Source organism: Salvelinus sp. IW2-2015, linkage group LG25, assembly GCF_002910315.2.
Source record: "Salvelinus sp. IW2-2015 linkage group LG25, ASM291031v2, whole genome shotgun sequence".
NCBI classification, from domain to species: Eukaryota; Metazoa; Chordata; class Actinopteri; order Salmoniformes; family Salmonidae; genus Salvelinus; species Salvelinus sp. IW2-2015.
The window spans coordinates 22,073,143-22,087,905 of record NC_036865.1 but is presented as its reverse complement, the minus strand read 5'-3'; the positions used below and the strand labels follow the sequence as shown (position 1 = coordinate 22,087,905).

The following is a 14,763-nucleotide window of genomic DNA, read 5'->3' as shown; positions in this document are numbered from 1 at the left end:
GTGGGTCCTTATCACAGGGAGAAATGAGGAAGTCAGTGAAGGGTAAACGATGTGTGCAGCGACCTGGGCAAACAGGGCCTTCCGACATAGTTTTGTGGCATGCTGGGATATTGGGTGTGGAAGGTGAGTAGGCAGAGAGTAGGCCTCCCGTTCATGTTTTCATGTCCTTTAGTAGGCTGGATGCTCCTTGACCCTTAATATTCTCCTACCACAGGACTGGATCTCTGTGAGACTAGTCTATCTCTAGTTGATAATGTGCCCTGTACACTGATTTGTATTTTTTATTTATTTAACCTTTATTTATCCAGGTTAGTCACATTGACATAAATTACATTTTTCAAGAGAGACCTGGTCCAACCAAGACAGCAGCAGGGGGGTAACAATGTTTGCGACAAATATCAGACATACTGTAACAACTTACAGACATTCACCATTCAAAAAATAATAATATTCACGTAGACAAACATGCATTTMAATTTAAAGGAACATACAAGTGTCATAGATACAAGTACAGGCTGTATAAATAAATCGATCATATGTACCACCGCATCAAGTCCTAATGTCAATCACATTCCTCAGTAGTATGTGAGTCAACCAAACTTTTAAACTCCTCCAGCGGGTCTGGAGAGAATTCCAAGAACCCGGAGCTGAGTAGCTAAAACATTTTGCCATGATCCATTCTGATTTTAGGAACTGGTAGGAGTAAGACCGTGATTCGTATTTATTTTCTGACCTTATCAAGGAAGAACAGAGATAGCTTGGCAGTTTTCCCAAAATGGCCTTATAGATCATAGTATACCAAACCGTGCCTGTGTACGGTCTGTGCCGTCCCCGTCTGTACCTTGACTCTCTCTCTCTCTCTCTGTGTGTGTGTGTGTGTGTGTGTGTGTAGGATGAGCAGAGCTCTGTGGCCATGTTGAAGAAGCACCAGATACTGGAGCAGGCTGTGGAAGACTACGCTGAAACTGTCCACCAGCTGTCCCAGACAAGTAGAGGCTTGACGGCCGCCGGACACCCTGAAAGGTGAGGGGTCTCAGCGGCTCATCCTCACATGCTGACCAGACTGGACACGTCGCATGCGCGAGCGTCGCAAAATACATTTAGAAATCCATGTTATTCAATTATTGCGCCACCACTGCTCGCGCGTGCCAACAAGCGTCTGCGACACCAAGGGCTAAAATAGAACTCATTCCTATTTCTGACGCAGATCGCGCTGCAAGTCCTGCCTCTCCCATCTCCTCATTGGTTTATAGAAGCAGGTACCCACGTGCCATCTCCTCATTGGTTTATAGAAGCAGGTACCCACGTGCCATCTCCTCATTGGTTATACCCACGTGGGTGATAGAAAGACGAACTGTTTTGCCGGTAGTCGTGGTAATACAATGAAAGTTTAGATGCGATCATCATATCATTTAAACGAGGAAAAAGCCTGGAAGGAGGAGAGAAGACTAGAAACGATTCGGTTGGCCGTTTTATGTGTGGATTAATTGTCGGAGTAGAGATCCTTGTGCATTTCACGTAAAATAACAACTCAATGTTTATATCCCAGGACAAATTAGCTAGCAACAGCAAGCTAGATAAATAGGACAAATTAACGTTAGCTAGCAAGTGCAAGCTAACTAGCTAAATTGCCATACATGTTTAATGCTTTTCGACCTGTCCCCAAATGAATGTCATTGGTTCAGAGTTTGTTTTGATATTTTAACCTGCGTGTCGGGATCGCGTTTGGTGTGGGGGGGGGCAAAATAAATTTATGCACGATGGCGAACGCGCGCAGCCAGTTTGGGTTCCGTGTCAGGGTTAAAGACCACCTCCAGTGAAATTTGGAAGTTTAAACCATAATCATATCCACCCATTTCAGTCTAAAGAATGTTAAGGGTTTAAACCCAGCCCAGAGTGGTCAGAGACCAGACACCTAACTTAAGATCACTGTAAGGTTCATCTCCATTCCTGTTGAGTTGAAGTAGGATTTAACCACCCAGAGGTTAAGACTTGACAGTTTAGCATCACAGAAGAGAGTGAGGGTAGGATCATGTATATCCTATATCGTAACCCCCTACCCTGCCTCCTTCTTCCTCCTCCTGCTGTGTAGTGAGCGGATCGGCATGCGTCAGTCCCAGGTGGATAAGCTGTACGCGGGGCTCAAGGACCTGTCGGAGGAGAGGAGGGGGAAGCTGGACGAGAGGTTCCGTCTGTTCCAGCTCAACAGGGAGGTGGATGACCTGGAGCAGTGGATCGCTGAAAGGGAAGTAGTGGCTGGGTCACATGAGCTGGGACAGGACTATGAACATGTCACGGTATGTAGTGCAGCCATGCCACTTATGTTCCCCTGTTGCCAGAGTATCTAGCGGAATATGTGCGTTCTCACTTTGCTGTGATAATCTCCCTCTGCAGATGCTTCAGGAGCGTTTCCGTGAGTTTGCTCGCGACACGGGCAACATCGGTCAGGAGCGTGTGGACACTGTCAACCAGTTGGCGGACGAGCTCATCAACTCGGGCCACACCGACGCAGCAACAATCGCGGAGTGGAAGGACGGGCTGAATGAAGCGTGGGCCGACCTGCTGGAGCTAATCGACACACGCACGCAGATCCTGGCGGCGTCCTTTGAGCTGCATAAGTTCTACCATGACGCCAAGGAGATCCTCAACCGCATCCTGGACAAACACAAGAAGCTGCCTGAGGAGCTGGGCCGAGACCAGAACACAGTGGAGACCCTGCAGAGGATGCACACCACCTTTGAACACGACATCCAGGCCCTGGGGACACAGGTATGACAATGTAGCCAGAAAGACCAAAACACCTACTACGGCAGGTAACCAGCAGCATACCACCCTGCATCCCACTGCTTGCTTGCCTCTGAAGCTAAGCCGGGTCGGTCCTAGTCGGTCCCTGGATGGGAGACCAAATGCTGCTGGAAGTGGTGTGGGAGGGCCAGTAGGAGGTACTTCCCGTCCCCAAAAGTTCCCAATGCCTCATCACAGTGATTGGGGACATTGCCCTATGTAGGGTGCCGTCTTTTGGATGGGATGTTAAACGGGTGTCCTGACTCTCTGTGGTCACTAAATATCCCATTTGTACTTTTCGTAAGAGTAGGGGTGTTAACCCTGGTGTCCTGGATAAATTTCCAATATGTCCCTCAAACTATCATGGCCACAATCATCCCCAGCTTCCAATTGACTCATTCATACCCCCTCATCTCCCATGTAACTATTCCCCAGGTTGTTGCTGACCCTTAACCTTGTTCTGAACACCTCAGAAACAAAGGTAATGTAGTTTGGTAAGAAGAATGCCCCTCTTCCCACAGGTGTTATTACTACCTCTGAGGGTTTAGARCTTGAGGTAGTCACCTCATACAAGTACTTGGGAGTATGGCTAGACGGTGCACTGTCCTTCTCTCAGCACATATCAAAGCTGCAGGCTAAAGTTAAATCTAGACTTGGTTTCTTCTATCGTAATCGCTCCTCTTTCACCCCAGCTGCCAAACTAACCCTAATTCAGATGACCATCCTACCCATGCTAGATTATGGAGATGTAATTTATAGATCGGCAGGTAAGGGTGCTCTCGAGCTGCTAGATGTTCTTTACCATTCGGCCATCAGATTTGCCACCAATGCTCCTTATAGGACACATCACTACACTCTATACTCCTCTGTAAACTGGTCATCTCTGTATACCTGTCGAGAGACCCACTGGTTGATGCTTATTTATAAAACCCTCTTAGGCCTCACTCCCCCCTATCTGAGATACCTACTGCAGTCCTCATCCTCCACATACAACACCCGTTCTGCCAGTCACATTCTGTTAAAGGTCCCCAAAGTACACATCCCTGGGTCGCTCGTATTTTTAGTTTGCTGCAGCTAGCGACTGGAACGAGCTGCAACAAACACTCAAACTGGACAGTTTTATCTCCATCTCTTCATTGAAAGATTCCATCGTGGACACTCTTACTGACAGTTGTGGCTGCTTTGTGTGATGTATTGTTGTCTCTACCTTCTTGCCCTTTGTGCTGTTGTCTGTGCCCAATAATATTTGTACCATGTTTTGTGCTGCTACCATTTTGTTGTCATGTGTTGCTGCCTTGTTATGTTGTCGTAGGTCTCTCTTTATTTTGTATTGTCTGTTGTGATGTGTGTGTTGTCCTATATTTATATTGTATTTATTTATTTATTTTTAATCCCAGGCCCCCATCCCCGCAGGAGGCCTTTTGCCTTATGGTAGGCCGTCATTGTAAATAAGAATTTGTTTTTAACAGACTTGCCTAGTTAAATAAATAAAACATAAATAAAAATGAGATTGTGTTCTCGGTCAAGGGGGTAAAGCAGTTATATTACAGCCTAAACAAAAGGTGAATCTTTCACAGATTTGTAATGTAAATCATAGATAAGACTTGTCTCTTTCCCTCCCCAGGTGAGAACGTTGCAGGAAGATGCTGTGCGTCTGCAGTCTGCCTACGCCGGAGACAAGGCTGATGACATCCAAAAGAGAGAGGGTGAGGTGCTGGAGGCCTGGAGGACCCTGCTGGAAGCCTGCGACGGCCGCAGGGTCAGACTGCTCGACACCGGCGACAAGTTTCGCTTCTTCAGCATGGTGCGAGACCTCATGCTCTGGATGGAGGACGTCATCCGCCTCATCGAGGCTCAGGAGAAGCCCAGGTACTGTGAACCTGACGGGAAACAGTTTTGCCTCATACGGATACTTAAAAAAAAATAGCTTGACATTATTTCAGTGCATGTTTTTTTCTCTTACTGACTCCAAGAAAAGCCAGAAAAAGTGAGAATAATCTCTGTAGTTTTCTGTAAGCAGCTTGTGGTCGACAGCTCAAGTCCAGATTTATGTATCTAATCCTCAATGGTCTGTTCTGATTGTTGTGATTTGCAAAGTTATCCTCACTAGCTCACCCTATGAAACCCTCTGTATTAAAACCCCCTAAGGTTGATGTCCATGCCCCTGTGTAAATCGCTAGAAATCTGTCAGTTTAAGCTAGGGAGATCATTGGATGCATCTCAATCCACAGCATCCGCCTACTTTATGTTGCACTTCCTCATCTGCGATGAAAGGTGACAGAGCTAGAGCGGAGTTTCTCAGACCATGAGGCATCCCGAAAATCGTCTGAACGATTTGGCCTACAAACTATTATGAAAAAGATGGAACGATGAGACTCGCACAAACACGGTGGTGTTCTTAGTTTTTCTCTACGACTGCCACAAGCTTCTTRGGTCTCGTCTGAAGTCGGTACAGCCGATCTTCCAACTTCTGTCTGTACACACTAATATGACCCCTCCTTGGAAAGGTGAGAGACACACGGAACGCCCACAGGGCTCACAAGACTCGTCTGAATGTCCCCCGGTACCAGTTGAAAACATTTATGGAAGTACTGTATATGGAGACTGTTTAGTGCCAAAAATAAGAGGTTAAATATATGTACAACAAAAAACATAAATGTTTCCTGATCTTTCTTATGTCTCTTAGATATAGGGCAGACACTTCAGAACAAAAAAAAAATTGATAATTTTTTGGGGACTAGCTGTTGTTCCGTGTAGTGAATCTGTTATTCATTGTGTTTGTTTCGGCTAATAGCAATAAGGCCCATTTAATGTTTTCATCAAATATACAAAAGTATGTGGACACCCCTTCAAATTAATGGATTCGGCTCATACAGCCTCACCCGTTGCTGACAGGTGTATAAAATTGAGCACACAATTTCATGCCGAAGTGGTAGGCCGCACAAGCTCAAAGAATGGGACCGCCGAGTGCTGAAGCACTTTGCACATAAAAATCATCTGTCCTCGGTTGCAACATTCACTACTGAGTTCCAAACTGCCTCTGGAAGCAACGTCAGCGCAATAACTGTTCGTTGGCAGCTTCATGAAAGTGGTTTCCATGGCCGAGCAGCCACACACAAACCTAAAATCACCATGAGCAGGGGAAACGCATTCTCTGGAATGATGAATCACACTCTACCATTTGGCAGCCCGACGGTCGAATCTGGGTTTGGCGGATGCCAGGAGAATGCTACCTGCCCCAATGCATAGTGCCAACTGTAACGTTTGGTGGAGGAGGAGGAATAATGATCTGGAGCTGTTTTTCATGGTTTGGGCTAGGGCCCTTAGTTCCAGTGAAGGGAAATCTTAAAGCTACAGCATACAATGACATTGTAGATGATTGTGTGCTTCCAACTTTGTGGCAACAGTTTGGGGAAGGCCCTTTCCTGTTTCAGCATGACAATGCCCCCGTGCACAAAGCAAGGTCCATAAAGAAAGGGTTTGTAGAGGTCAGTGTGGAAGAACTTGACTGGCCTGCACAGAACCCTGACCTCAGCCCCTTGAACACGTTTGGGATGAATTGGAACGCCGACTGTGTGCCAGGCCTAATTGCCCAACATTAGTGCCGACCTAACTAATGCGCTTKTGGCTTAAGTCCCCGCAGCAATGTTCCAACATCTAGTGGAATGCCTTCCCAGAAGAGTGGAGGCTGTTATAGAGGCATAGGGGGGAACAACTCCATATTAATCTCCATGATGTTGGAACGAGATGTTCGACGAGCAGGTGTCTACGTACTTTTGGTCATATAGTGTGTGTGTGTGTATATAGATACAGTGCATTCGGAAAGTATTCAGACCTCTTCACTTTTCCACATTTAGTTTTTTTCCCCTCATCAATCTACACACAATACCCTGTAATGACAAATAAAAAGCAGGYTTTTAGAAATGTTAGCAAATTTATTACAACTAAGAAGCAGAAATACCTTATTTAGATAAGTATTCAGACCTTTTGCTATGAGGGTTGTGTGCGTAGGGTTTGTTGTCCTGTTGGAAGGTGAACCTTCACCCCAGTCTGAGGTCACGAGATCCCAGGAGCAGGAGCAGGTTTTCATCAAGGCTCACTGTACTCTGCTCCGTTCATCTTTCCCTCAATCCTAACTAGTCTCCCAGTCCCTGCCGCTGAAAAACATCCCTGCAGCATGATGTTACCACCCATGCTTCACCGTAGGGATGGTATTGGCCAGGTGATGAGCRGTGCCTGGTTTCCTCCATACGTGATACTTGGCATTCAGGCCAAAGTGTTTAATCTTGGTGTCATCAGACCAGAAAGGCCTGATTGGTGGAGTGCTGCAAAGATGGTTGTCCTTCTGGAAGTTTCTCCCATCTCTACAGAGGAACTCTGGAGCTCTGTCGGAGTGACCATTGGGTTCTTGGTCACCTCCCTGACTAAGGCCCTTCTCCCCCGATTGCTCAGTTTGGCCGGGCGGCCAGCTCTAGGAAGAGTCTTGGTGGTTCCCAACTTCTTCCATTTAAGAATGATGGAGGCCACTGTGGTCTTGGGGACCTTCAATGCTGCAGAAATGTTTTGGTCCCCTTCCCCAGATCTGTGCCTCAACACAATCCTGCCTCGGAGCTCTACGGACAATTCCTTTGACATCATGGTTAGGTTTTTTGCTCTGACTTGCACTGTCATCTGTGGAACCTTTTATATAGACAGGTGTGTGCCTTTCCAAATCATGTCCAATCGGTTGACTTTACCACAGGTGGACTCCAATCAAGTTGTAGATCAAGTTGTAGAATAATCTCAAGGATGGTCAATGGAAACAGGATGCACTTGAGCTCAATTTCGAGTGTCATAGCAAAGGGTCTGAAAACKTATGTAATTAGGTATTTCAGTTTTTATATATAAATGTGCAAAAAAATGCGTTGTCATTATGGGGTATTGTGTGTAGATTGAGGAAAACATTAAATTTAATCAATTTTAGAAGAAGGCTGTAACATAACAAAATTTGGGTGAAGGGGTCTGAATACTTTCCGAATGCAGTGTGTGTGTGTATGTATGTGTGTTTATTTACTTTGGTACTTTAAGGGGTCTTCAAAAAATAGCAAATGATCTTTGGTATGACCTTCTTTAAACAATTCCATATAGCTTAGTAGGATCCCCCCCATCTTAGACTGGGCTTAGACTCTTATGGGTTAATGCTGTAGCAAGGTTTTCAGCAGCTCAGGTTTTCAGCAGATGGCTCAGCTGAATGTATTCCCACTGACAGTTGGTCCTTTTTATAGCTACTGAAAATGCACCTGCAGAAAATGGTGTATACACAATGCCTCAATGTCCTCCTCTCAGGGAGACAGCAGCACATCAAGCCCTTATCTGGCAACTGGTTTCAGTGCCTCTCAGCTGAATCTCAGCCAGCAGCTTAACATGGAGACAGAGAATGAGAGGGAGACACCAGGAGACAGAAAGGGAAAAGACAAGAGGGAGAAAGAGACCGACAGATAGACGAAGTGGGCTAATGAGGATGTCAGGTAAAGGGCAAGAGAAAAACAGGAGGAAAAGAAAGGAAAGAGAATGATGGATTGGCTACTGAGGTGAATGGTGATAAAAGCAGGTAGGAGAGAGAAATGGAAAGATTTGGTTTGTCAGAAATTGCATTGCTCTGTTTCCACTGTCTGAAGGAGTAACACCCTATCCTGCCTCGTGGTTAGTCTGACATTGGAATGGTCCCAGGGATCAGGGTAATCTGATAGGTCTCTGAGGGGGGAACATCATTATGTGAGCGGCTGTAGTCCACTGAAATACACTTGGTGTCAGGTCATCCTGTCTTGACTGTATGTACCTGTGGTTTTAGAAAACGTACACTAGCATGTTAACTAGCATTTCATGGGTCATTTAAACCCCTGGTAACCTAAGCAAAGGACATTGGGACCTTGATATGTTCAGTGTGTGTGTGTGACACACCTCTAATTGTCTTGATGTGTCACTCCTCTAATTGTCTTGATGTGTCACTCCTCTAATTGTCTTGATGTGTCACTCCTCTAATTGTCTTGTGTCACTACTCTTATCTTGTGACACACTCCTCTGTCTTGTTGTGACACACTCCTCTGTCTTGTTGTGACACACTCCTCTGTCTTGCTGTGACTAGAGGTCGACCGATTATGATTTTTCAACGCCGATACCGATTATCGGAGGACCAAAAAAAGCAGATTTTTATTTTTATTTATTTTTTAAATAATGACAATTACAACAATACTAAATGAACACTTATTTTAACTTAATATAATACATCAATAAAATCAATTTAGCCTCAAATAAATAATGAAACATGTTCAATTTGGTTTAAATAATGCAAAAACAAAGTGTTGGAGAAGAAAGTAAAAGTGCAATATGTGCCATGTAAGAAAGCTAACATTTAAGTTCCTTGCTCAGAACATGAGAACATATGAAAGCTGGTGGTTCCTTTTAACATGAGTCTTCAATATTCCCAGGTAAGAAGTTTTAGGTTGTAGTTATTATAGGAATTATAGGACTATTTCTCTATACCATTTGTATTTCATTAACCTTTGACTATTGGATGTTATTATAGGCACTTTAGTATTGCCAGTGTAACAGTATAGCTTCCATCCCTCTCCTCGCTCCTACCTGGGCTCGAACCAGGAACACATCGACAACAGCCACCCTCGAAGCAGCGTTACCCATGCAGAGCAAGGGGAATAACTACTCCAAGTCTCAGAGCGAGTGACGTTTGAAACGCTATTAGTGCGCACCCTGCTAACTAGCTAGCCATTTCACATCGGTTACACCATCCTAATCTCGGGAGTTGATAGGCTTGAAGCACAGTGAAGAGCTTCTGGCAAAACTCAGGAAAGTGCTGTTTGAATGAATGCTTACGAGCCTGCTGCTGCCTACCACAGCTCAGACTGCTCTATCAAATCATAGACTTAGTTATAACATAATAACACACAGAAATACGAGCCTTAGGTCATTAATATGGTCGAATCCGGAAACGATCATCTCGAAAACAAAATGTTTATTCTTTCAGTGAAATACGGAACCGTTCCGTATTTTATCTAACGGGTGGCATCCAGAAGTCTAAATATTCCTGTTACATTGCACAACCTTCAATGTTATGTCATAATTACGTAAAATTCTGGCAAATTAGGCGGCCCAAACTGTTGCATATACACCTGTCTCTTATACACATCTAGATGTGTATAAGAGACAGGTCTTTAGTGACATGGATAGAAGTACACTCTGCTGTCATTCTGATCTAAGAATATTACTCCTGCTTATTATGAAGAAAAAATACATCTGTTTAACTTTGTAAACTAAAGGTGTGTTTAGAATTATTTTTGTTGTATTAATGCTATTTAATCTCTCCTCAGACTAATATTATTCTGTTTGTCCTGTGGGTACCTTTGCCACTGTTCCACCCCTTGTGTATTGCGCTGTCATGGTGTATTTGTTGGCAAGAGAAGTGACACAATTTCACCTGGTTAATATTKCCTGCTWACCTGGATTTCTTTTAGCTAAATATGCAGGTTTAAAAATATATACTTCTGTGTATTGATTTTAAGAAAGGCATTGATGTTTATGGTTAGGTACACGTTGGAGCAACGATACACACCGCATCGATTATATGCAACGCAGGACATGCTAGATAAACTAGTAATATCATCAACCATGTGTAGTTAACTAGTGATTATGATTGATTGATTGTTTTTTTAATAATATAAGTTTAATGCTAGCTAGCAACTTACCTTGGCTTCTACTGCATTCGCGTAACAGGCAGGCTCCTCGTGGAGTGCAATGTAATCAGGTGGATAGAGCGTTGGACTAGTTAACTGTAAGGTTGCAAGATTGAATCCCCGAGCTGACAAGGTAAAACTCTGTCGTTCTGCCCCTGAACGAGGCAGTTAACCCACCGTTCCTAGGCCGTCATTGAAAATAAGAATGTGTTCTCAACTGACTTGCCTAGTTAAATAAAGATTAAATAAAGGTGTAAAAAAATATATAAAATCGGCCAAATCGGTGTCCAAAAATACCGATTTCCAATTGTTATGAAAACTTGAAATCGGCCCTAATTAATCGGCCATTCCGATTAATCGGTCGACCTCTAGCTGTGACACGCCTCTAATTGTGTTGTGTCCTCAGGGACGTGTCGTCCGTGGAGCTCCTGATGAACAACCACCAAGGCATCAAGGCTGAGATCGACGCCCGCAACAACAGCTTCACCAACTGCATTGAGCTGGGCAAGTCCCTGTTGGCAAGGAGACACTATGCATTAGAGGAGGTGAGGGGCCAACGATGTCATAACACCCTGACAGATACTGTTACTTCCCTCCTCTGTTTTGTTTCTCTTTTTTGCCTCGTTCTACTTCTTTGTCTCCGGATGGAAATATGGCTCCCTCTAGTGTTGTGGTGTGTCATTACATGTATGGTGTTCTTAGCCTCAGTTAAAACTAAATGTCCCTTCAATTTCAGATCAAAGAGAAGTTACTACAGTTGACAGACAAAAGGAAAGACATGATTGACAAGTGGGAGGACAGATGGGAGTGGCTAAGATTGGGTAATTCTATCAAATCGTGTTCAGTCTGTTGCACCGTATTAGCTACTGTGTAACTGTTGCTTTATACTGCCATGTTGTCTGACTAGCTGTGTTTCTGCCCAGTTCTGGAGGTGCACCAGTTTGGTAGGGATGCGGGTGTGGCCGAGTCATGGCTGCTGGGACAGGAGCCGTACCTGTCCAGCAGGGAGATGGGTCAGAACGTGGACGAGGTGGAGAAACTCATCAAGAGACACGAGGCCTTTGAGAAGTCCGCTGCCACCTGGGAGGAGCGCTTCTCAGCGCTGGAACGGCTGACTACGGTGAGAGGACAGGGGATGTTCACAACTCACAGGGCTGTAGGTTAAACCAGTCATACAATAACTCAATTTAGTTTTTAATTAGATTAGGCATCCATCTGGTGAGGGAAATTTTATTTTAAACCCTACTAATGCTTGTGTACTAAAATCTCCTTCTTTAAGCTTTGGCTTTGGGCTTGAGATAGTTAAAGAAACAAACTMWTATAAGATAAGTGTGTGTGCACATTAAGAGAGGCCTGTTTTAACTGTTCTGTGTGTGTAGAGTAACCCATGATGTCTGGCCGCTCAGCCAATAATATGACAGAAACTGACTGGTTCCTCTTGATCCTAGACAGAGTAAAGGTTATATCCTGCACACCAGTAACCAAGCTATTGTTCTGTTTTGGAGCCTGTTTCTGGGGAAAGATTGTGGTGGAGAAATCAGTGTTAGCTAGGTAACCAAGATAATTAAGATGTCTTATCGGCAGAATATGCTTATATGATTGAACTGTTGAGCACTTGTCATTAGAATCTCCTTTCGGACTCTGGGGTTGGCAGCTGCACTTCCTCCCTCATATGGGCCTCAGTCACCTGGGGTCCAGAGAGGGGAGAAGTCAGGCGTGTCTGTCACATGTCCCTGTTGCTATGCAGAATATCAGCAGGGATTATGGCAAAGGAGGTCAGAAGGAAACATTGTTTCCATATATGAACTGTGTCTTTATTGCAAACCATGTGAAAGGATGGCGTGAGTGATGGGGAACCAATCACTTGTCTCCACAGTGTCGGTGCGTCAGTCACCTCCGCCTAGGGGGAGATAGTTTCCACCTTGAACTAGGGGAGAGAACAAATGTCCTAAGTACTGAACAAAACAACAAGTTCTTTGTATTTGGGGCCTAAGGTCTGGCACAGGATGTGTGGGGTTGATGTTTGGAACCATTGTACGTCATCTATGAGGTTGCGCCTATCCTGACCTATCTTGAGATAGTATATAACCCAGAAGCTAACGCCACTCAGTGGGCTCTCACTCCACTTCTCCTGCGGGGGTGGGGCAACCAGCCTCCTTATTATAATACGTTTTTAATAAAACTAATACCTTGATTGATTATTGATTTTTGCCTCTCCTCATTAATAGTTAAAGGTAGAATTTCCACTACATTCTCCAAATCTCTCATCTCATTTGTCTATCAGTCAAATTGACTTAATGAAATTTCTTTAGTTTCTCAATTCCAATCTGACTAATTAGGTTGGTCATTAATGATTTGTGCGTTGGTTTGCGATGTAGATGGAATTACTGGAAGTGAGAAGACAGCAAGAGGAGGAAGAGAGGAAGAGGAATCCGCCACCTGCAGAGACCCAGACGGACGATACATCGCCACAGCAGAGGTGAGAGAAAAGCCTGGAGCACCATACTAAAATGTTGTTTGGTCTGTCTGTCATGACTTATTTAGTGCGTCTGTTCTGTGTCTGTGTTTAGACTGAGCAGGCATGCTCTATTCTGGTCTTATGTTTGTCTCAGTGTGTTTTATAAATACTATAAAGTATTTTGCACAGTATTATTCAGAGCCGTAATCACATGGATCACCCATCTCCAATTACTCAAGAAAACAGCCGAATGACCTTAAAGAAATGTATAAAACAATATCTCATGGCATAATAGGGACTGTGAAATGACACACACGCAGACACACACGCTATCACACTCTAACACACTCAATCTACACATGTTATTCTTTAGTTGTTTTGTTTGTATATGGTTGTGTTTTACATCTGTTTGGCTGTCCTTGTTGATCAGTCTATCAGTGTTTTGTTACTTGTTATATTTTGTGTTTTTTGTGGACCCCAGGAAGAGTAGCTGCTGCTTCTGCAAAAGCTCCTGGGGATCTGAATAAACCTATAAACAGACATAGAGGTAGACTCAGTGAAATGACGTTGCCTTGAGCAGCACCGCAGATATTGAGATGAGTTAGATGCAAGACTTCGCTCTCATACAGTCACACACAGAATCTGCGCATGTGCGTGCTACAAGGCCAAAACAACGGAGAAGTTGAACCGCGCTGCAATGCTCTTAGAAGGAGAGGAAATTAACCCACTATGGCGTTTACTTTGTGCACTTACATCACATTTCTGAGTCTACCTTTAGGTGTGATGTTTGGGGCTGACTGTTTTCTGTGTGTTTATAGATACAGCATTTGGGACTGACTGTTGTCTGTGTGTTATGAATGTCCCAGTGTGTTTATATTGCACTATGTTTGAGACTGACTGTTGTCTCTGTGTGTGTCGTCCCTACAGGGAGGGTGAGCAGGTGTCTCTGAATGGACTGCCATCGGACCAGGACTCCCCTCGGGTTAGTTACCGCTCCCCAGCCTACCAAAAGTACACCAGCTTTCAAACCCGCAGGACTGGGATTGGGCGAGAAAGGCGGGCGGGCTGGACCGTGACCCCCCAATGCCTCCCTTGCCCTTTGAACCCCCTGCCCCCACCACAGGGAGAGGACTGTACACCCCTCCACCCCTGACCCCCACCCCCCCACCCCACCAATGGTTCTGACAGTTAGTTAGTCACACTTATTCCTCATTTACCATTTAGCCTTATCCTATGTCCATTACAAAACGCTATACCTTATCCTATGTCCATTACAAAACGCTATACCTTATCCTATGTCCATTACAAAACGCTATACCTTATCCTATGTCCATTACAAAACACTATACCTTATCCTATGTCCATTACAAAACACTATACTTATCCTACCTTGAGTATTCCTTTTTCTTTTATTTGCGTAATGCGTTTGAATGCAAATTAGCTTTGCTGATTGCAGTTTCCTGTATTGCCGTTTTTTTATTCACCTAATCTTATTTTATCACAGCGGATGTTGCAGGACTGAACATGGATAATTAGATGATCAGAGTTGTTTTGCTTAATAGGTTAGTTATTAGTGCTTTAATCTTTTCTACCTTCATATTGCTTCAAACCGACTGGTACCTTTATTGATAGATCAAACACTACTGAGGACTGCTTAGCGCTGGACCTGCTCTGCAGTAACTGATAGATGGTAGCTGCAGTAACTGATAGATGGTAGCTGCAGTAACTGATAGATGGTAGCTGCAGTAACTGATAGATGGTAGCTGATGATAGATGGTAGCTGCAGTAACTGAT

At 44.3% G+C, this 14,763-nt stretch overlaps 1 protein-coding gene across 4 annotated transcripts in view; it reads left to right on the top strand.

Annotated features, from left to right (window-relative positions):
- LOC111951877 (spectrin beta chain, non-erythrocytic 1) overlaps positions 1 to 14,763 on the top strand; it is a 134,318-nt gene that overhangs the window by 108,305 nt on the left and 11,250 nt on the right. For all 4 annotated transcript variants that reach the window (XM_023970175.2, XM_023970174.2, XM_023970176.2 and 1 more), the window contains 9 exons: positions 893 to 1,023; positions 2,093 to 2,297; positions 2,395 to 2,769; positions 4,409 to 4,653; positions 10,918 to 11,056; positions 11,248 to 11,332; positions 11,435 to 11,631; positions 12,890 to 12,990; positions 13,897 to 13,951. In XM_023970175.2, the coding sequence (XP_023825943.1) occupies positions 893 to 1,023; positions 2,093 to 2,297; positions 2,395 to 2,769; positions 4,409 to 4,653; positions 10,918 to 11,056; positions 11,248 to 11,332; positions 11,435 to 11,631; positions 12,890 to 12,990; positions 13,897 to 13,951 (1,533 nt within the window). The remainder of the gene's footprint in view (positions 1 to 892; positions 1,024 to 2,092; positions 2,298 to 2,394; positions 2,770 to 4,408; positions 4,654 to 10,917; positions 11,057 to 11,247; positions 11,333 to 11,434; positions 11,632 to 12,889; positions 12,991 to 13,896; positions 13,952 to 14,763) is intronic.